The sequence below is a fragment of the Bubalus kerabau genome, chromosome 1, assembly GCF_029407905.1.
Source record: "Bubalus kerabau isolate K-KA32 ecotype Philippines breed swamp buffalo chromosome 1, PCC_UOA_SB_1v2, whole genome shotgun sequence".
Lineage (NCBI taxonomy): Eukaryota > Metazoa > Chordata > Mammalia > Artiodactyla > Bovidae > Bubalus > Bubalus kerabau.
Genome location: NC_073624.1, coordinates 71,298,741 through 71,322,281, shown reverse-complemented (window position 1 = coordinate 71,322,281; position 23,541 = coordinate 71,298,741). Strand labels below are relative to the sequence as shown.

The following is a 23,541-nucleotide window of genomic DNA, read 5'->3' as shown; positions in this document are numbered from 1 at the left end:
TCATGAAATATACCTGATAAACCTAATGTAGTGTACTCTTTACAGTGGCTTATGAAAGAATTGACTTCAAGTGCCTACTTCTCCCCTCTTGGAAAGAGAAAGTAACTTCTAAAGAAATCTGTTACTTCAAAACAATTTGATAACACTGGGCCTAATGGACACATTTACTATTTTTGAGGAGTTATACTCATTTTAGCAGCATTTACTAAGTACCTATGTTCAGTGTTAGAAATACACAATGAATTAGATCCAGTCCTTGAAATCAGGGTAAGAACACCTAGTGGTAAAAAGACAGACAGACTAGTAGAGAAGTATAATACAAATATGAAATCACAGGTGTTAATGTGTAACACAAATCTTATTTGTGATATTCTATACAAACATTTCAGGATACTTTAAAAACAAGATCACAAACATAACCATATTATCACACCTAAAGTATTAAAATGAATACCTTAATATCAAATATCCATTAAATTAAAACCAATTAAAATAAAAATGATTTTTAATATCAATCCAAATAAAGCCCATACACTGCAATTGAGAAGTCTCAAGTGTCTTTTAACCAAAAAATTCACCATTTATCTTTTTATTCTTGCAATTTTTAGTAAGACTACTTCATAGATTGTGAGTTATATTCTAAAAAGATGCAGATAATATCTAGTTGCCCCTCTTTTTATGATGTCGGTGGCTCAGATGGCAAAGAATCTGCCTGCAATGTGGGAGACCCATGTTCAGTCCCTGGGTCAGGAAGATCCCCTGGAGAAGGAAATGGTAACCCACTCCAGTATTCTTGCCTGGAGAATCCCATGGACAGAGGAGCCTGGTGGGCTATAGTCCATGAGGTCACAAACAGTCGGACATGACTGAGTGACTAAGTAGCAGCAGCAGACATTAATTAACCAGCACCTAGATGAGAGGTGGGGCTTCCCTGGTGACTCAGTGGTAAAGAACTCATTTGCCAATGAAGAAGACAAGGGTTCAATCCTTGGGTCGGGGAAATCCCCTGGAGAAGAAAATAGCAACCCACTCCAGTACTCTTTTCTGGGAAATCCCATGGACAGAGGAGACTGGAGGGCTACAGTCCATGGGGTTGCAAAAGAGTCAACAAAGCAACTAAACAACAACAGACCAGGGGTGGGCTGACTCTGATCCATAGGCTAAAACTATTTTTTTTTTTTGTAAATAACTTTACTGGAACACAGTTGTTCCCATTTGTTTCAGTTCAGTTCAGTTCAGTCACTCAGTCGTGTCCGACTCTTTGCGACCCCATGAATCGCAGCACACCAGGCCTCCCTGTCCATCACCAACTCCTGGAGTTCACTCAGACTCACGTCCATTGAGTCAGTGATGCCATCCAGCCATCTCATCCTCTGTTGTCCCCTTCTCCTCCTGCCCCCAATCCCTCTCAGCACCAGAGTCTTTTCCAATGAGTCAGCTCTTCGCATCAGGTGGCCAAAGTACTGGAGTTTCAGCTTTAGTATCATTCCTTCAAAAGAAATCCCAGGGCTGATCTCCTTTAGAATGGACTGGTTGGATCTCCTTGCAGTCCAAGGGACTCTCAAGAGTCTTCTCCAACACCACAATTCAAAAGCATCAATTCTTTGGCGCTCAGCTTTCTTCACAGTCCAACTCTCACATCCATACGTGACTACTGGAAAAACCGTAGCCTTGACTAGACGGACCTTTGTTGGCAAAGTAATGTCTCTGCTTTTGAATATGCTATCTAGGTTGGTCATAACTTTCCTTCCAAGGAGTAAGCGTCTTTTAATTTCATGGCTGCAGTCACCATCTGCAGTGATTTTGGAGCCCCCAAAAATAAAGTCTGACACTGTTTCCACTGTTTCCCCATCTATTTGCCATGAAGTGATGGGACCAGATGCCATGATCTTCGTTTTCTGAATGTTGAGCTTTAAGCCAACTTTTTCACTCTCCTCTTTCACTTTCATTAAGAGGCTTTTTAGTTCCTCTTCACTTTCTGCCATAAGGGTGGTGTCATCTGCATATCTGAGGTGATTGATATTTCTCCCGGCAATCTTGATTCCCACTTGTGCTTCTTCCAGCCCAGTGTTTCTCATGACATACATATACAGCCTTGATGTACTCCTTTTCCTATTTGGAATCAGTCTGTTGTTCCATGTCCAGTATCATCAATGGCTGTTTTTGCACCCAAAACAGCAGAGATGAGTAGCTGCCAAAATGAATATTTTGGCCCATAAAGCTGAAAAGATTTATTGTCTTTTACAGAGTAAGTTTGGTGACCCTTTGACCATTAACTCATTAGGTCTTCTTTAATTTTGCTCAGTAGTGTTTGGTAATTTTCATTGTAGAAAAGCAGTTTTTCTAAGTTTTATTTCTTAGTACTTTTATCTCTTCAGTTCAGTTCAGTTGCTCAGTCATGTCCGACTCTTTGAGACCCCATGAATTGCAGCATGCCAGGGCTCCCTGTCCATCACCAACTCCCGGAGTTCACTCAAACTCATGTCCATCGAGTCGGTGATGCCATCCAGCCATCTCATCAAAACATTATTTTAAAATTCAACTTTGTTGATTATATATAATTGATTTTTCTATTAATATATTTACCTTATATCCATTCCCCTTGTGAAACTTAATTACTAATATTAATGGCTTATTTGGTAGAGCTTTTGGAATTTTCAACATATACAATTATGTCTTCTAAAACATTACTATTTTACTTCTTCATCTTCAATCCTTATTCTTCCTCACATTACCAACTGGCTAAGACTTCTAATATAGTTATCCTTGTCTTGTCCCTGATCTGAGAGGGACAGCTTTGAATACTTTACCAATAAGTATTGTCTGCAACAGCTTTAGCTTTCTATTTCTAGTTTTAAAAAAAATCATAAATTGATACTGTTTTATCAAATGCATTTTCTGTATCTACTGAGATGGTTTTTCTACTTTATTCAGATAATACTAAAATTATAACAAGTGATTTTCAAAGTAAAATAAAAATTGTGTTTGAAAAAAATCCAGCCTGGCTATTTAAACTTTTTATTTTATATTGTAGTATAGACAATTAACAATGTTGTGATAGTTTCAGGTGAACAGTGAAGGGACTCAGCTGTACATATACATGTATCCATTCTATCCCTGCAGCCTGGCCATTTTTAACTCTTTTTTTTTGCCCATTTCTGGCCTGGCTTGCTAATACTGTGTTATTAAATATTTGGTAGAATATTCACTGGTAATGTCTTCTGGAGTTAACAGTCTTCTTTGTGAAAAGATGTTTGTTTAATGATTTAGCTTCTTTATTCACACATGGCAATTGAGATTTTCTATTTCTCACTCAACACTAGTACATTCTTCTCTAGACATTTGACATTCTTCTAGACATCTGTCCACTTCACCTAAATTTTCAAATTACATAAAATTGTTCAAAATCAATCTTTTAAAAAATGTCTTTGGACTCTGCTATTGTATCCCCCTTTTCATTCCTAATACAGATGACTTGTGCCTATTTTCCTTTTATTCTTGATCAGAGTCTTCCCAGGACTCATCTTTATTTTACTAGTCAAATTACAATGTTCTTTACAATTAGTCAACTTTGGTCATTTAATGCATTTTTTTTGTTCTGTTTTATGTCTACTTCATACTAGTTCTTGATTAGTCTTAATTTCCTTTTCTTCTTTTCTTGAGACAACAGTCTTCCTTCTTTTGCAGTATTTACATTCAAAGAATGACTTTAGTCACTTTTATGCTGTATAGTTACCAATCAGTTCAAAATATGTCTAATTTTACATGTTAATCTTCTATGACCGAAAAATTACTTAGAAGTACACTGTTTCATTTCTAGGTAGCTGAGAGATCATCTAGTTATCTTTTTGTTACTGACTTCTAAATTCCTTGAGAGACAGAAAATACACTGAATAATTTCTAGCATACAGTATTGGAATTTGCTTGATGGCCCAGCATGTGTTAAAAAATATTTGTATCCTGCACTAAGTGCAGTGCATGTCAATTAGGTCACAGTGGTTAATCACGTTCAAATCTGCTTCCGAGCTTATTCATGTGTTATTGGCAGGCCTCTGTTCCTTTGCAGCTGTTGGCAGAGACTTCAGTTCCTCATCATGTAAGTCTTTCCACAGGCTGAATGCATGACGTATGGCTTCACTCAAGAGTGACTGATCCAAGAGAAAGCAAGAGAGCACTCCCAAGTTAGAAGTGTCAGTATCTTTTATAAACTCATTTTGACAATATATAATACTATAACTTCTGCTGTATTTTACTAGTCACAGAGACCAACTCTGGGATGATGTAGATTACATGAGTATGAATAACAAGAGGTGGTGATAACCTGGGTGCAATCTTTAAGGCTATCTCCTACAGTACACCCTCTGGTACCAATAAAGTTATTGTTCCTGTCACCAACATGCAAAATACACTCCACCCCTGCAAAGCTCCCAACTGGTCCCGTCCCATTATAGCATCAACTCATAGTTCAGACACCTGTCATCTATATCTGATGAAGGTACAGATGAAGATTCTTGGGTATAAGTTCCTTAAGCATCTCGAGTATGGGCCTATAGATCTATGGGCCTGTGAACGAGAAGATAAATTTACTGCCCCACTTACACCCAAAATAAAATGGTGGGGAAGGCAGAAGATAATCTCAGACAGATATTTCTGTTAAAGTGGGGAAATGAAGGGGTTCAAAGAAGTTATTAGTCTACAGAAATTCTGAAATCCACCTGAGCAGACACTCAAAGTTCCTTGATTAGGGCTCACTCTTGCTTTGACCTGAAAAAATGACTCTTCGTAACACCTGGTTGTTTTCTGAGTCACCTTCTTTCATGAAAGTTAGCACACGTTTGCAGTTGAGTAAATTCTTAGTCTGATCCCTGCTTGTGTAAGTCTGGGAGGTCAAAGGTTTCTAAAATTTTATGCTGTCTCTACAGTCCAAAATGACAGTGATTCTTGAAAACACTGGATCTTTACTGGATTTCACTGGAGTTTCACCCAGGAGGCAAAAGTCACAACCACAAATGTTCTCTAGGTAAGTCCTTTCTACTCTGGGTTTATATCGAGAAGGCTCAGGGACACCACCCTGAAGCTTCTTAGAAGCCCTATAGTCCTAAAAGCCATATATTGAAAGGAAGTGCAAAGAACACCCTGAAATTCTTTAAAGGGCCTTTTTTTCTGAAGTGTACTCTGAGGCACCACCTTCATCTTTTCTGAGATCTTAACAAAGAAATTTTACAGTCACAACCTTAGGTTTCAACTTTAGACCATGCTTTCTTGAGAATACCTTGAGTTTGATTTTTGCTTGGAAGCATTTCTTTGTTTCAACATTGTTTGTCATCTGGAGAGGCTAATTTTCAAAACTAGCAAGTCTTGGCTCCTTTTTATTTAACAGTCCTTTCTTTAGCTTCTCTTTTCTCACATCTGACTAGAAGCAGAACAAGAAGAAACTCAGCAGTACTTTCAATGTTTTGGCAGATTATTAAGTTTATTAAGTGTATTTTTTACCTTTCAGTGACATGTTGTTAAAAGTTTCTTCCATCTTATTACAAAAATCACTGGGTTCCAAGAAGATTTTCCTCACTTTAAGATCTCACTGGCAGCCTCCTCAAAGTCTAAAACTCTACTACTATTCAGGGCACTTTAGGCTTTCATTAATACTCGTAAAATTCTCACAGCTTTTACCCACTTCCCAGTCCCAAAGCCACCACCACATCTCAAGTCTCTGTTACCATAACACACAACTTCCAGGTACCAAAATCAGTATTAGCTACCTGTGTGTGTATGCTTATTTGCTCAGTCATGTCTGACTCTTTGCAACCCCATGGACTTAGCCCACCCAGGCTCCTCTGTCCATGGAATTTTCCAAAGAAGAACACTGGAGTGGGTTACCATTTCCTCCTCCAGGGAATCTTTCTGACTCGGGGATTGAACCCAGGGTCTTGTGTCTTCCAGCATTGGCAGGTGGATTCTTTACCACTGTGCCACCTGGGAAGTCCATATTAGCTACTTACTACTATATAATAAATTCCCTGAAGTTTTTATCAGCTTAGCAAAGCAAATGGTATCTCACATAGTTTCTGAGGGTCAAGAATCTAAGGCAGCTTAGCTGGGCTGGTCTGGCTTGGGGTGTCTCACAAGGTTGTTGTCAAGCTGTGGGCTGGGACCTCAATAACTGAAAATTAAAATGAGACTGGAGGTTTCACTTCCAAGCTCACTCAAATCATTGTTAGCAGATATCCATTCTTCTCTACTGCCCAGAGATCTCAGTTCCTTAACATGTGAGCCCATCCATAGGCTGCCTGAGTGTGCAGGTAAATTTCTCAGACTGAGAAATGAGAGAGAACAATAGGGTGTGTGCACCCAAGACGTAAAGCCAAGGTGTCTTTTATAATTTAATCTTTTATTTTTAAAATTAGGAGCAATAACATATTAGTTTCAGGTATACAACACAATATTCAATGTATTCAATATTTATATACGTGGTGCAATGATCACCACAGTAAGTCTAGTTAACATTCATCACCTTACATAATTATGTTTCTTTTCTTACAACAAAAACTTTTAAGATCTTCTAGAAGTCTTAGCAATTTTCAAATATGCAATGTCGTATTTTTAACTATAGTCACCACGCTGTACAATATATTCCCATGACTTATTTTACACCTTTTGACCTAAAATTTAATCTTGAAAGTGATATACTGTACTATGATTCTACTATATGTCACTGGCCACAAAGACCAGTATAATACAAAACCAGTACAGACCCTGGTACAATGTGGATGGGTACTATTCAATGCTGTGGCTATGAAGAGATGGAGATAATGGGGTTTGTCTTGGGGCAACTATCTGCTAATATTGTTATGTACATAATTTGATACACATCTGACCCTCATAAGAAATTATTACTATTTTAAAGAGCCTACCTTAACACTCATTTATAGTATTTGCTTCTGCCAGTCAGCATTTTTTCCTGTGTTTCCAAGCTTCTGTACAGAGTAAATTTTCATTCTGAAGACAATTTTTATTTCCATTGGTGCAAATATGCTGGTAACAAATCCTATCAATTTATCTGAAAACAACTTTTTTCACTATTATTCTTAAGGATGCTTTCCAAGGTTATAGAATTCAAGGTTAGTAATTATTTTCTTTCAGTGTATTGAAGATACAGCATTATTATTATATTTTATTTTGGCTTTCTCTTGAGAAAGCATCTGTCTTACCCTTACTTTGAAGGTAATAAATCTTTTTTTCCTGCCTATTACTGGGGATATCTTTGTTTTCTTAAAGTTTTTCTGTGTATGATTTCGTCTGTATTTTTTCAGCTTGGGATTCATAGCATTTCTTTAACCTGTAGCATGATACCTTGCATCATATTTAGAAAATTCTCAACTATTATTTCCAGTATTACTTTTACCCCATATTATCTTTCCTTTCCTTTGAGGAGACCACTTAAATCTATGTTACGCTTATTCACTGCATTCCATGTGTCCCTCTTTTGTCCTTATTTTCCACTCTTCAGTCTCTTTAAGCTTTAGTCTATTTTCTAATGGTGTTATCATTTACACATTGTTTCTTTTTAGTCTAGTATTTCACCCAAATAACCACAGATATACAAATATGAACTGTTAATGTGTCAACTTTGTAACATGCTTCAAATAAATCCAAATATGGTTTGGTCAAATAACAAGCACTTAATTCTTAATGTTTTCATATTAGTGTTCAGTTTTAGAATTACATTTGGTTCTTTTTAACTTTTTTTTTTTTAACATAACAAGCACAATATTTTAAGGTTTCTAATACTTCTGTCATCTGGATTCCTCATGAATCTGTTTCCATTATCCATTGTTTCTCTTGGATTTTTGTTCCACTGTACTTCCTGACTATTTGCCTGTTCTGTTTCTGGTTTTAAGATGAATGCCTGATATTTTAAGTGAGACATTTTAGTGATGATTTGAGGCCTAGGAATATGGTTAACTTTGTTTCTACATGAGAGCAGGGGTATTACCAATTCTAGATTTCTTAATGCAATCAGAAATTAGTAAAATTTGAAGCTGGGCTTCAGATTCTAAAAAACCAGTCAAGTCTATTCTTTTAAGTGAGTTCTACTGACATCAGGGTCTGTTCTTTATGTGAGTCTACTGGGATTAGAAGCATAGGAAAAATGCAAATTCCCAAACTTACTGATTTAAACTAAGATCGCGGCACCTGGTCCCATCACTTCATGGCAAATAGATGGGAAAACAGTGACAGACTTTATTTTTTTGGGCTCCAAAATCACTGCAGATAGTGACTGCAGCCATGAAATTAAGACGCTTACTCCTTGGAAGGAAAGTTATGACCAACCTAGACAGCATATTAAAAAGCAGAGACATTACTTTTGCAATAAAGGTCCATCTAGTCAAACCTATGGTTTTTCCATTAGTCATGTACAGATGAGAAAGTTGGACTATAAAGAAAGCTGAGTGCCGAAGAATTGATGCTTTTGAACTGTGGTGTTGGAGAAGACTCTTGAGAGTCCCTTGGACTGCAAGGAGATCCAACCAGTCCACCCTAATGGAAATCAGTCCTGAATATTCATTGGAAGGACTGATGCTGAAGCTGAAACTCCAATACTTTGGCCACCTGATGTGAAGAACTGACTCATTAGAAAAGACCCTGATGCTGAGAAAGATTGAAGGCAGGAGGAGAAGGGGACAACAGAGGACGAGATGGCTGGATGGCATCACTGACTCAATGGATGTGAGTCTCAGTAAACTCCGGGAGTTGGCGATGGACAGGGAGGCCTGGCGAGCTGCAGTCCATGGGGTTGCAAAGAGTAGGACACGACTGAGTGACTGGACTGAACTGAACTGAACTGAACTGATTTAAGTTTGAAGGAAGACATTTTAATAGGTACTCTAGATAGTTTAATACACACTAAAGTTTGAAAATTATTTTACAAGTGAAGCAAATTCCAACTGCCTCATTAAAAATAAATATATAACCTCCTAATAGACTTCTTGGGGTTCCCTGGTGACTAAGATGGTAAACAACCTGCCTATGTTTGGGAGAATCCAGGTTAAATCCCTAGATCAGGAAGATCCCCTGAAGACGTGAATGGCTACGCACTCCAGTATTCTTATCTGGGAAACCCTAGGGAGAGAGATGCCTGGCAGGCTTCAGTCGGACACGACTCAGCGACTAAACAACAAGACTTCTTAAACTTTTTTTCCTTCTGCCTATATGAAGTCTTCATGATTCTTTATCTTCTTTAATTTGCTTATCAGACATAGAGTTCAAAAAATGCCAATAAGGCCTCTTTCAAGAAGAAATGTCAAAGGAGTTGTCAGCTGATCAGTTTACTATATGATATTCTACATTTATTAAGGAAAAAACACGTGTCATTAATGTTGAATTAATACAAGTTAACACATTTGAATGTATTCTAGACATAGGTTTTTCTTTACCCAAGAATAAAAGTCTTCTAGAGAGTTTTACAGCTAAATATTTTATCCTTCAAGTGGTCAAAACACTCAGTTCTATAGGAACTACAGATAAAAATCGTAGGCCATTATATACACACACACATATATGTGTGTGTGCTCAGTTGTGTCCAACTCTGCGACCCCATGGACTGCAGCCCTCAAGGCTCCTCTGTCTATGGAATTTTCCAGGCGAGATTACTGGAGTAATTATATATTTTATATATACATATATTTATATATATATATATATAAAATTTATTTATGGCTAGCATTCCTAGAAGAGATGACTCTTAACTTTAAATTGGCTATAAGACTGAGTGAAATTAAGGAACAAAACTTAACTAAATCAAAGGCATATTCACATTCTATTTAGAGAACAAAATTCAGTTCTATACCTAAACCACAGATATACAAATACAAACTGGTAATATATCAACTTTGTAGCATCAGTTTCAAATAAACCCAATTATGGTTTGGTCTACTAGAAGTTTATACCCTTGTGCTATATAATTGACTTTTTAATCATTTTTATGTGGAAATAAAACCAGATAAATAATTCTGCTCCACCTGACTACACTATCAAATACGTGTGTAAGGTTGACAGATCTACCTTAAGTACTGGGTATTATTCTACTATTGCAATACTGACACTTTCATAAATGACTTTTTAGCTCCCCAAAATAAAGAAAATGGGTCATTTTTAATGTTTCTAGACTGTAATTATAAAGCTTAAAATCAGGATAAGAAAAACAACTGCATTTTCAAGTTTAAAAAAATTTAAGTACGTAAACTCACGTGGCTTTCTAAAAGATCCTGAACCTTGCTACCTCTGTCCTAATTTCCTCACCTATAAAATGGGGATAATACTTACCTTAGAAAGACTTTTCATGAGGATTAAATTAGTTAATAATGTATATGATATGCTTATATCAGTGGCTAGCATATAATACACCCTCTCTCTATGTGCGCTAGTGTACAGTAACATTTTGATGGTCTTTTTCTCCAAGATAATTGAGGCTTCATAAGTCATGGAAATTAACAACAAAATATGAACTGTTTAAGAAAAATATTTCTATTCATTTCTTAATATGTACCTTTCGTGCTATTGGTTCCTGACCTTCCATCAATGTGTACCAGCTGACAAGTTTGTTCCAGCCCTCAGTTGGCAACAGTATGTAATCCAATTCATCAATAAGGTGCTCCTTAAGTGACTGGGCATCGCCATCTACAAAAGAGAAAATAAAATCAATACAGAAAAAGAAGTAATACTACATAGCTCTAAATACTGTGGTCGAACATACTACAAATTATGTAAATTCATGAAGACTAATTCAGGTATTTAAATAATGAGTTTTGAAAGAAGCTCTGAAGAGGTTCACAAACCTTAAATCTAGGCATTTCAAAATAAACTGTTGCTTTACAAAGTTTCAGTATGTATCATTAGTCAACCAACAGTGTTTTAAAAAGTAACTTTTCTATTATTGAACTCTTAAAGAAATTCTAAACTGTTGGTCAGAGGATCCCAATGAAGAGTGTTTCCCAAATATCTTGAGTATCAGAGATCTGTCACACAGTAATAGTGATCAATTCAGTATTAACTGATGAAGAACATTCAGAAGCAAATCAATAACCTTTCACAATACCAAAGCACATGGGCTGAGAACCATGATGGGAACCACAAAAGGGTATGTCATTACTCCAGAGAGTCCACAAGCTAGATTCCTCCACAGATCCAGAGTAGAGGTAGTTGTTCAGTTATGCTTCTATGATCCATTTTCAAAATTCCAGTTGGACAGGGCAGGCCAGAGATCTAGAAGCAATACTGTGAGCTGTACCTATATCACAGTCCTAATCTGAGACTCACTGATTATTATTTGGTCACTTGAATTTCCAAAGTGTAGAAAACAGAAACAAATAGTTTACTCAGTTATTTGTAATTAACTCAAAAATATAAAGAAGATTTTCTCATTCTGAGTCAGCCCTGAATTAACAAACATGGGAAGCAAAATTGTTCCAGGCAGCATTTCAATGATAAAGTACTACTTTTAACTAGATACAATAAAAATCAAGAAGCAAGAGAAATGCTTTAAAAAAAAAATTATTTACTCTATGTACGATCAATCTATGGTTACAAAATCATACAAACCTTTGAGAAAAACTATGCTTCATATAGAACAGAAATGAGAAAACTCTGAATTTTATACGAACTTCAATAGCTGGTACAAAGTAAGTATTAATTTTAAAGCTCAGTTTAAAAAATTCTTAGTTGTAACTTTATTAAATTCTTGATGAGACTGACTATTTGGAACAAATTTTCAGAACCCTCTGAAAATGAAACTCTCTTATGCATCATGTACTAAGTCATGTTATAGCAGATGATCATGTTATCTCAGTCAATTCTCAAAACAATCCTATAAGATGAATATCTATTTTAGATTAAAAAATACATTCAAAGAAATCAAGTAAATTGCCCAATACATTCACACAGAAAATTGCAGGTACAATGAAAGGTACCATTATGGAAAATACTTTTATCTCAGTTGATTTTCAAAACAATATTATGAAGTAGACAGCTTCATTTTACTTAGTAAATAGATTCAGGTATTGATTAACCTGCCCAAGCTCACATACAGAAAATTGTAGGCTAGACTCAAACATCTATCTATTTACACTAATATCCGTTTTCTTTCCACTATAATAGGCTGCTTCAAAATAAATTTAGGGAAAGAAAAAAAGTTTAAAAATTAAGATGTCTATGTTATTCTCCACAATAATTCAAGAGTCTGGGTAAATGATTTTATTATGTAACAGAATCAAACAGTAATTTATATCTAGTTGTTGTTTAGTCACTAAGTTGTATCCAACTCTTTTGCAACCCCATGGACAGCAGCCCGCCAGGCTTCTCTGTCCATGGGATTTCCTGAGCAAGAATACTAAAGTGGGATGCCATTTCCCTCTCCAGGGGATCTTCTCGACCCAGGGATCAAATCCATGTCTCCCACATTGGCAGGCAGATTCTTTACCACTGAGCCACCTGAGAAGCCCTATAGTGGATAAAATAAAATGATCAATTTTTTAATCATTTTTAAGGGAGGAAGAACAACCCTAAACACAGAACCTCTCATTTTTGTTACGTCTGTGTTTTTGATATAAAACTGATATCAAAACTGCTGAGATTTAAAGTGTAAAATTTGTTGTTGTGACATAGCAATACAAGTGTGAAATCATCATTACCAAAACCATAAACATATACATCAGCATTTCCCCTCACCCTCTGGCCACAAAGGCTTCCCTGTCGCCCTTTTTTTTGGTGTAATCTCTCCTTCCTGTCCATCCAGGTTCACTGTCCTGTACCCTGAAAACTGCTTATCTGTGTTTTCCAACTGTGGACTAATTTGCATTTTCTAGATTATATAAAATTGGTATGTACTGCTTTATTTGGTGTCATTTATGCTGCATCATTATCTTGAAATCCATCCATATTTTTATGTATCAAGAGTTCATTCCTTTTAATTGCTGAGTAGGATTTCATTACTTTATATGAACATTCTGTAATTTGTTTATTCATTCAGCTACTAATGGGCATTTTGGACTGTTTCCAATTTTCTCTACAAGTAACACTGATATGAACACTCATGTGTAAGTTTTCTCTTCATGTCTCTTGGGTAAATACCGAGGAGTGGAATGATTGGTTCCTGTGGTAAATGTATATTTAGCTTTTTAAGAAACTGCAAGACTATTTCATTATCCAAAATAGTGTATGAAAGTTCTACTTGCTCTACAGCCTCATCAATACTTGGTATGGATTTATCTTTTAAATTGTAATTTGAATCATTGTAAATGATTCAAATCATGCACAGTGGGACCTCACTGTGGTTTTAATCTTCATTCTTCTAATGACTAGTGATGTTGAGTATTTTTACATGTGCTTTCTGAAAACACCACCTTCTCTGGTGAGGCATCTGTTTAAGCCTTTTGTCTATTTTTTCCACTGGGCTTTATGGAATTCTTTATTCTGCATCTATTTTATCAGCTAAGTAATTTGAAAATACTTTCTCCCACATTGTGGTTTATCTTTTCATTCTCTTAACAGTGTTATTTGAAGAAGCTTTTGTTAATGATGAATTACAAATCATCAATTTTTCCCTTTATCAATTGTACTTTTTAATTCATAATTAAGAAATCTTTGCCTAACACAGTGTCACAAAAATCTTCTCCTAATTTTTTCCTAAGAGTATCACAATTTTGGTTTTTACATTTAAGTCTGGTGTGTTTTGAGTTAATTTTGTATATGGTGCTGGGTACAGGTCAAAGTTCATTTGTTTCTGGCAAATAGATACTTAACACTCAAGCAGCATTCATCTATTTAAAAGACTTCACTGAATTTCTCTTACATTTTTATGTAAAATGAATTGCATATATGTGTGGATCTACTACTAGATCCTCTAATATGTTCAACTGATTTTTATCTCACACTATATACAAATATTAATTTTAAATTGATCAGAGACAGAAATGTAACCGCCAAAACTCAAAAACTCTTAGAAGAAAACATGTCTTTTCTGATCCTGGATTAGGTGATGGTTTCTGCAACAAAATCACAAGCAACCAAAGGAAAAAAATAGATAAACTGGACTTCATCAGAATTAATTTGCACTTCAGAGGCACCATCAAGAAAGTAAAAGACATACACAGAATGGGAGACAATTTTTGGAAATCTTGTTTGATAAGGGACTAGTATCCAGAATACATAAACAACTCTTAAAATGTAACAGTAAACAGACAAATAACCCAATTAAAAAATGAGCACAGGATCTGAATATTTTTCCAAAACAGATATAAGCAGCACAGATATGACACTTAACATCATTAATCATTAGGGAAATCAAAATAACAAACAGATATAAAAATAACAAATACAAATCAAAGTAACAATAGATATCAGTTCACTGGAAAAGACCTTGACCCTTGGAAAGACTGAAGGCAGGAGGAAAAGGGTACTAAGGAGGATGAAATGTTTGGATAGCATCACTGACTATAAGGACGTGAGTTTGAGCAAACTCCAGGAGACAGTGCAAGACAGGGAAGGCTGGCACCACCGGGTCACAGAGAGTCAGACCTGACTTAGCAACTGAACAACAACAATCATTTCATACCCATTAGGATGGCTATAACATAAAAGAATAGACAATAATAAGTTTGGCAAGATGTGGAGGAACTGGTACCCTACTTGCTGCTGGTGGGAATATAAAATGGTGCCAACTATTTTGGAAAAGTTAAGCAATTCCTCAAACAGATAAACACAGAGTTACTATATGACCAAGAACACATCTACACAAAAATCTGTACATGAATAGTTCATGAATGAATTATTCATTCATAGCCAGAAAGTAAAAACAACCCAAATGTCCACCAGTTGATGAACAGATAAATTAAATGTGGCATATCTCTATACAATGGAAAATTATCCATCCACTAAAAAAAGAATAAAATACTGATTCATGCTACATGAATGACACTTGAAAACTTCGTACCAAGCAAAAGAAGTCCAATACTACGGACACGTATTGTTTGATTCCATTTAGATGAAATGGTCACAAAAGGAGAATCCACAGAGACAGAAAATATATTAATGATTGCCTAGGGATGGGGTCTTGAGAGGAGATGAAGACTGACTGCTAATGGATATGAAGTTTCTTTCTGGGGTGATGAAAATTTTGAGGAATTAGACAATGGTGATGGTTGTAAAACTATGAATATAAAAAAAGAAAGCCAGTGAATTACAGAATTTCAAAGGATGAATTTTATGGTGTGGGAGTTGGACATGACTGAGTGAACTGAACTGAACTGAACTGAACCGAAACTCTATCTCATTTTTTAAAAAGCCTACTAGGAATGTGATTTGAAATTGTGTTGAATCTGTAGACTGAGTGGAGGAATTAAAAAATACTGAGTTTTCTGATCCAAAAATATAATTTCTCTAGGTTTTAAATTATCTCAGCAATATCCTGTAGTTTTTAGTTTACATGTATTATAGATTTATCTGCATTTTATATTTTGGTGCTATTATAAAATACGTTTTTAAAATTTAAATTCATGTTAGTTCATTTTTAATGTACAAGAAACACAACTGGTTTTTGAGTAATGGTCTTGTATCCTATAGGCTAATTTCATTTATTAATTCTAGAAGCTTTCTTTTTGTAGATTTTATTAACTTTTCTACATAGACACAGGTATTTATGAATAAAGGAAGACTTATTACTTTTTCCTACAGGGATCAAGACCATCCCCATGGAAAAGAAATGCAAAAAAGTAAAATGGCTGTCTGGGGAGGCCTTACAAATAGCTGTGGAAAGAAGAAAAGCGAAAAGCAAAGGAAAAAAGGAAAGATATAAACATCTGAATGCAGAGTTCCAAAGAACTGCAAGAAGAGATAAGAAAGCCTTTGTCAGCGATCAATGCAAAGAAATAGAGGAAAACAACAGAATGGGAAAGACTAGGCATCTCTTCAAGAAAATCAGAGATACCAAAGGAACATTTCATGCAAAGATGGGCTCGATAAAGGACAGAAATGGTATGGACCTAACAGAAGCAGAAGATATTAAGAAGAGATGGCAAGAATACACAGAAGAACTGTACAAAAAAGATCTTCACGACCCAGATAATCACGATGGTGCGATCACTGACTTTGAGCCAGACATCCTGGAATGTGAAGTAAAGTGGGCTTTAGGAAGCATCACTACGAACAAAACTAGTGGAGGTGATGGAATTCCAGTGGAGCTGTTCCAAATCCTGAAAGATGATGCTGTGAAAGTGCTGCACTCAATACGCCAGCAAACTTGGAAAACTCAGCAGTGGCCACAGGACTGGAAAAGGTCAGTTTTCATTCCAATCCCAAAAAGAAAGGCAATGCCAAAGAATGCTCAAACTACCGCACAATTGCACTCATCTCACATGCTAGTAAAGTAATGCTCAAAATTCTCCAAGCGAGGCTTCAGCAATATGTGAACCATGAACTTCCTGATGTTCAAGCTGGTTTTAGAAAAGGCAGAGGAACCAGAGATCAAATTGCCAACATCTGCTGGATCATGGAAAAAGCAAGAGAGTTACAGAAAAGCATCTATTTCTGCTTTATTGACTATGCCAAAGCCTTTGACTGTGTGGATCACAATAAACTGTGGAAAATTCTGAAAGAGATGCGAATACCAGACAACCTGATCTGCCTCTTGAGAAATCTGTATGCAGGTCAGGAAGCAACAGTTAGAACTGGACATGAAACAACAGACTGGTTCCAAATAGGAAAAGGAGTTCGTCAAAGCTGTATATTGTCACCCTGCTTATTTAACTTATATGCAGAGTACATCATGAGAAACGCTTGACTGGAAGAAACACAAGCTGGAATCAAGACTGCCGGGAGAAATATCAATCACCTCAGATATGCAGATGACACCACCCTTATGGCAGAAAGTGAAGAGGAACTCAAAAGCCTCTTGATGAAAGTAAAAGTGGAGAGTGAAAAGGTTGGCTTAAAGCTCAACATTCAGAAAACGAAGATCCTGGCATCCGGTCCCATCACTTCATGAGAAATAGATGGGGAAACAGTGGAAACAGTGTCAGACTTTATTTTTCTGGGATCCAAAATCACTACAGATGGTGACTGCAGCCATAAAATTAAAAAGTGATTACTCCTTGGAAGGAAAGTTATGACCAACCTAGATAGCATATTCAAAAGCAAAGACATTACTTTGCCAACAAAGGTTGGTCTAGTCAAGGCTATGGTTTTTCCTGTGGTCATGTATGGATGTGAGAGTTGGACTTTGAAGAAGGCTGAGCGCCGAAGAATTGATGCTTTTGAACTGTGGTGTTGGAGAAGACTCTTGAGAGTCCCTTGGACTGCAAGGAGATCCAACCAGTCCATTCTGAAGGAGATCAGCCCTGGGATTTCTTTGGAAGGAATGATGCTAAAGCTGAAACTCCAGTACTTTGGCCACCTGATGCGAAGAGTTGACTCATTGGAAAAGACTCTGATGCTGGGAGGGATTGGGGGCAGGAGGAGAAGGGGACAGAGGATGAGATGGCTGGATGGCATCACTGACTTGATGGACCTGAGTCTGAGTGAACTCCGGGAGTTGGTGATGGACAAGGAGGCCTGGTGTGCTGCGATTCATGGGGTCGCAAAGAGTCAGACACGACTGAGCGACTGATCTGATCTGATACAATCTGTATGTCTTTTACATTTTCTTTTTGCTTTATTAAACACTGTCTAGAACCTCCCGTACAATCTTGGCTTAAAGAGTTGAGAGTAGGCATCCTTGCTTTTCCCTGATTTTAGAGGGAAAGCATTCAGTCTTTCACTGTTGAGTATGTCATCTGTAGATGCCCATTTTCATAGATGCCCATTCTGAGGTTGAGGAAGTTTCTTTGTATTTTACTCTTTTATATAGTATTTTGGTAAGTTTTTTCTATATCCCTATCCTCTTTATTTTTGGACTTGATTTACTAAAATTCTGTTAATAATAGATGCATCTATGTTCATCAGGGGTATACTGGTTGAGAGCTTTTTTTTCTTGAAATGTCTGTCTTAGACTTTGGTATCAAAGTAATGCTGGTTTCACTGCATGAAGCAGTCTCTCCTAATTTTTGAAAAGAGCTTTTTTTGAATTGGCATAATTCTCTTAAACAGCACTGGTAGAATTCACTAGTGGCACCATCAAGGTCTGATGTTTTCTTTGTGAGGAAATTCTAAACTACAAATTCAACTTCTTTAATTGATATAGGGCTCTTCAGAAAATTCATTCTTTTGGAATGAGCTTTATTAGTTTTCATCTTTCAAGAAAGATTTCTTAATTGCCCTTTTGCTATTTGTAGATTTCTATACAGATGTTACCTCTCTTGTTCCTGATACTGGTAGCTGTGTCTTTTACCTTTCTCTTTGGAGGGAATGATGCTGAAGCTGAAACTCCAGTATTAGCCACCTCATGCGAAGAGTTTACTCATTGGAAAAGACTCTGATGCTGGGAGGGATTGGGGGCAGGAGGAGAAGGGGACGACAGAGGATGGGATGGCTGGATGGCATCACTGACTCGATGGACATGAGTCTGGGTGAACTCCGAGAGTTGGTGAGGGACAGGGAGGCCTGGTGTGCTGCAATTCATGGGGTCGCGAAGAGTCGGACACGACTGAGCGACTGAACTGAATTGAACTGTGATCAAACTAGCTCTTTATAAATTTTATTATCTTCATAAAGAACCAGTCTTTGGTTTCATTGATTGTCTCTATTTTTCTGTTTTTCTTTTATTTGATTTCTGTTCTGAACTTAGTATTTCTTTCCTTCTGCTTGATTTAATTTGTTCTTATTTTTAGTTTCCTGAGTCAGAAACCAAGGTCACTGATTTGAGACCTTTTCTTTTCCTTATGCACGTTAAATGAGCTATAAATTCCTCTCCACTTACTATTTATTTGCCTTCCACAAATTTTGATATGTTTTGTTTTCACTTTCATTTAAAATACTTCTTAATTTCTTTGAGTTCTCTTTGACCCATGAGTTATGCAGAAGCATGTTAAGTTTTCAAACACTTGAAGATGTTTTACCTCTCAGTTATAACCTTTCCTTTTCTTTATACATGTTAAAAGAGCTATAAATTACCCTCCACATACTATTTACCTGCCTTCCACAAATTTTGATATGTTTTGTTTTCACTTTCATTTAGTTAAAAATACTTGCTAATTTCTTTGAGTTCTCTTTGACCCATAAGTTACGCATAAGTATGTTACTTTTCAAACACTTCAAGATGTTTCACCTCTCAGTTATTATCCCTCTGTAGTAAGAAAACATATTTTGTATGATTTAACTCCTGCCAACTTTACTGAACCAGGTTTTATGCATAATACTGTTTATCTAAATGCTTCATGTGAACACCAAAAAGAATTTTCATTCTGCTGTTGTTCAGTGGGAATACAGTAAGTCCTCTACACATGAACAAGTTCCATTTCAAGAGTATGTTCATAAGTCCAACAAGGTTAGCCTAGGTATCTAACTAACACAACTGGCTATACAGTACTACACTATAATAGATTTACAACACTTTCCACACAAATAATATTTAAAAAAACACACACAAAAAATAAGGAAAACATTTTTAATCTTATAGTACAGTACCTTGAAAAGTATGGTAGTACACAGAGTACAACAGCTGGCATACAGGGGCTGGCAAAGAGTGAACAGGCAAGAAGAGTTACTGATGGAGGCAGGAGAGGAGGTGGCAGATGATAAGAGCTGAAAGACTGTCAGCAACAGGAGGCAGAGGGCAAGGTGCAACGTCACTCATGCCTGATGCTGATGACACGGGTTCTGGGTCCTTGCCCGATTCAATTCTATCTACCCTGTTGAAAAAACAATCCAGTGATGTCTGGGTAAGTAGTTCTCTTTTTTCTTGTCACAGATGACAGAGTAGCACTGGACTGCATTCTGAACAGCAGTGGCAAACTTCGTGTACCATTCTACACTTGGGCCCCACACCTCAAAAACTAACAGTGCCTCCTCAAATAAAGAAAACCCTTTGCCATTTCATGTGTCATTAATCTCTTCGTTCTTCAGTTATTTCTTCTTCCTCTTGTCTCTCTTCATCCTTTCTCTGGGCCTCCAATTCCATCAGGTGTTTATTAGTAAGCTCCTCATTTTGCACAGCAAGGTCAATGAGGTCATCCTCTTGCAGATCTAGCTCCAATTTTTTTCCTGAGGGTCACTAAGTGGCTGAAGACCTCTTTTGATTCTTTGTCCACCTTCTCAAATCCATGAAAATGATGAATAAATTGTGGGTAAAGGTTCTTACAAATCCCATTCATGATGACAACTAAACATAACACCAAGCAAAGTCAATGTTTTTTATGGGTTTGTACATGGTACAGCCCTTCCAAAACTGTTGCAAGGTGGTTCCTGATTTGTCACTTGCCTTTATTGCCTGACAAAAAGTGCAATGTGAATATTTCTTAAAAGTCCACAGGCTTTTAACCCCCTGGTCCACAAGCTGGATAACCGATATAGTATTTGGTGGCAGATACACATTGGGATGAAAGTCATCCATGAATGACTTTGGAGGGTGGCCGAGAGTATTGTTGAGCAGCAAAAGAATGCTGAATGGGATGTCTTTCTTCAAGCAGTATTTCTCAACTCTGGGATAAAATGGTGGAAAAACCAATCCTGGAAAATGGCCTGTGTAACCTGGGCTTTGGGGTTTCTCCACACAAAAGGAAGAGAGTCCCTGTCTGTTTTTAAGGGCTCTTGGGTTCTCTGGATGAGAAACTAAAAGATTCTCTGGCTTCATACTGCCAGAAGCACTGCCACCAAACAAAGAGAGTTAGCCTATCCTTTAGTGTTTTATAGCCTGGCATCAACTTTTCTTTCTTACTGATATAACTTTGGTCTGAATTCCTCTTCCAGTATAGTCCTCACATCCACATTAAAAACCTGCTATAGTAAATATGTTCCTTCATCAATAATTTCTTAAAGCATTTCAGGAAATTTCCAGGCAGGTACCATACCTACACTTGCTGCCTTGGCACTTATCTTTACATTGTAAAGCTTCGCTCTAGCCTTGAATCGATAAAAGCAGTCATGGTTGGCTTTAAAAGATGTGCCTTCTGATTTTTCACCATGTTTCTTCTTCAAGTCTTCATAAGGCTTTTAACTTTCTCTTGCATCAGCATTAAACTGAGAGCAACTCAGCTGACACCGATCCTGCATTCACATACTGAGAAGTTTCTCCATCTCCTCCATTACTTTTCCATGCTCCTTTGGTATTATTGTCAACATCATTGGCATGACATACTTCACATGTCCCAAGATTGAATGATTCATGTTATAAGAATAAGTGATCTTCACCATCTTTTTGCCTTGCTCCACTCTCTCAATTATTTTCACTTTTGTTTTCATTGTTATTGCTTGGTGCTTCTCAGCAGTACCAGCTACATCACCGCTGCTTTTATGCTTGCTTCTGAACATCCTGGGCTTGAAATAAAGATACTGCACCACTGTACTATATACAGTAGTTTACAGTAAAGTACACAAAAGCACAACCACTTGTAAGAGGATGCATGCATGTAACAATTTATTCCAGACACATGAACCAAGTTATATGACTGGATACGTGAATGCATGTACACATCTTTGAAAGTTTGCGGTTAGTATATAGGGAACGTACTGTATTCTATAAATGTCAGGACAAGCAGATTGATTTATTTCCTTTCTACTTTTTTGTCTACACTTTTTCTATTATAAGAATAGTACTGAAATATCCATTATATAATTGTGGATATTTTTCTATTTCTCCTTGTGGTTCTGGTTCTGTCAGGTTGTACTTTGCATATTTTCAAGTGACACCATTAGATGGGTATATATTTTTAGGATGGTTATGTTTTCTTAATGAACTGTCCTGGCCCATTTACGATTATGAAATGCACTTTTATCGCTGATAATGTTCACTGTTCTAAATCTTAATGTCTGATATTAAAATGGCCACTCCAGCATTCTTTTGATTATAGTGTTGTATGCGTTCATTTCAGTTCAATCACTCAGTTGTGTCCGACTCTTTGCAACCCCATGGACTGAAGTTAGTATGTGTCTTAGTTTTCTACTGCTAACAAATAACCATAGTAGCTTAAAATACCTATTTATAGTCTCATAGTTCTGTGGGTCAGAACTTCAGGTGAGTTCAACTGGGCTTTCTACTTCAGTTCAGTTGCTCAGTCGTGTCCGACTCTTTGTGACCCCATGAATTGCACCAGGCCTCCCTGTCCATCACCAACTCCCGGAGTTCACTCAGACTCACGTCCATCGAGTCAGTGATGCCATCCAGCCATCTCATCCTCTGTCGTCCCCTTTTCCTCCTGCCCCCAATCCCTCCCAGCATTAGAGTCTTTTCCAATGAGTCAACTCTTCGCATCAGGTGGCCAAAGTATTGGAGTTTCAGCTTTAGCATCATTCCTTCCAAAGAAATCCCAGGGCTGACCTCCTTTAGAATGGACTGGTTGGATCTCCTTGCAGTCAAAGGGACTCTCAAGAGTTTTCTCTAACACCACAGTTCAAAAGCATCAATTCTTTGGCGCTCAGCTTTCTTCACAGTCCAACTCTCACATCCATACATGACCACTGGAAAAACCATAGCCTTGACTAGATGGACCTTTGTTGGCAAAGTAATGTCTCTGCTTTTCAATATACTATCTAGGTTGGTCATAACTTTTCTTCCAAAGAGTAAGTGTCTTTTAATTTCATGGCTGCAGTCACCATCTGCAGTGATTCTGGAGCTACAAAAATAAAGTCTGACACTGTTTCGCCATCTATTTCCCTTTCTACTTAGGGTCTTACAAAGAGGGAATCAAGATGTCAGACAGGCTTCTCTCCTATCTGAAGGCTCTGGGAAAGAATCTACTTCCAAGTTCATTCAAGTTGTTGGCAGAATCTAGTTCCTCATGGCTACAGGTATGAGGTGCCTGTTTTCTTGCTGGCTATAGGCACAACCATTCTCTTTGTCCCTAGATGACACCTGTATTTCTTTTCACATAGTCCCATTTTCAAATCAGCAATGAGTTCTTCTCATGCTTTAAATCCTAACTTCTATAGCTACCAGCTAGAGAAAGCTCTGCTTTCAAAGGGCATGTATGATCAGATAAAGCTCACTGGGATAATCTCTCTTTTGTCATATAACATAAATAATCACAGGAATGATATCTTATTCTCAGGTTCCACTCACACTCAAAGGGGAGATGGTTATAAAGAGTGAGGATGACTGGAGGTTAGTCTTAGAATCTTTCAATCTCTATTTGTACTCTGTATTTAAGGTGGGTTTCTGGTAGACAGTATACAGTTGGGTCTTTATTTTTTAATCCATCTTACAGTCTCTACCTCAAATTTACATTAAATACAATTGTTCATAGAGTTGGGTTTAAATCTACCATCTCACTTGCTATTCACTTTCTATTTGTTTCATTTGCTTTGTGTTCTTCTTCACTTAAAAAATTTTTTTAAATGTTGCTATTTCTCCTTATTATGCATTATATTTTCTGCTTCTTTGCATTCTGGGTACTATTTGTT

The 23,541-nt window shown here is 36.9% G+C and overlaps 1 protein-coding gene across 3 annotated transcripts in view; it reads right to left on the bottom strand.

Annotated features, from left to right (window-relative positions):
• USP15 (ubiquitin specific peptidase 15) overlaps window positions 1-23,541 on the bottom strand; it is a 136,246-nt gene that overhangs the window by 84,509 nt on the left and 28,196 nt on the right. For all 3 annotated transcript variants that reach the window (XM_055579238.1, XM_055579240.1, XM_055579244.1), the window contains exon 3: window positions 10,547-10,677. In XM_055579238.1, the coding sequence (XP_055435213.1) occupies window positions 10,547-10,677 (131 nt within the window). The remainder of the gene's footprint in view (window positions 1-10,546; window positions 10,678-23,541) is intronic.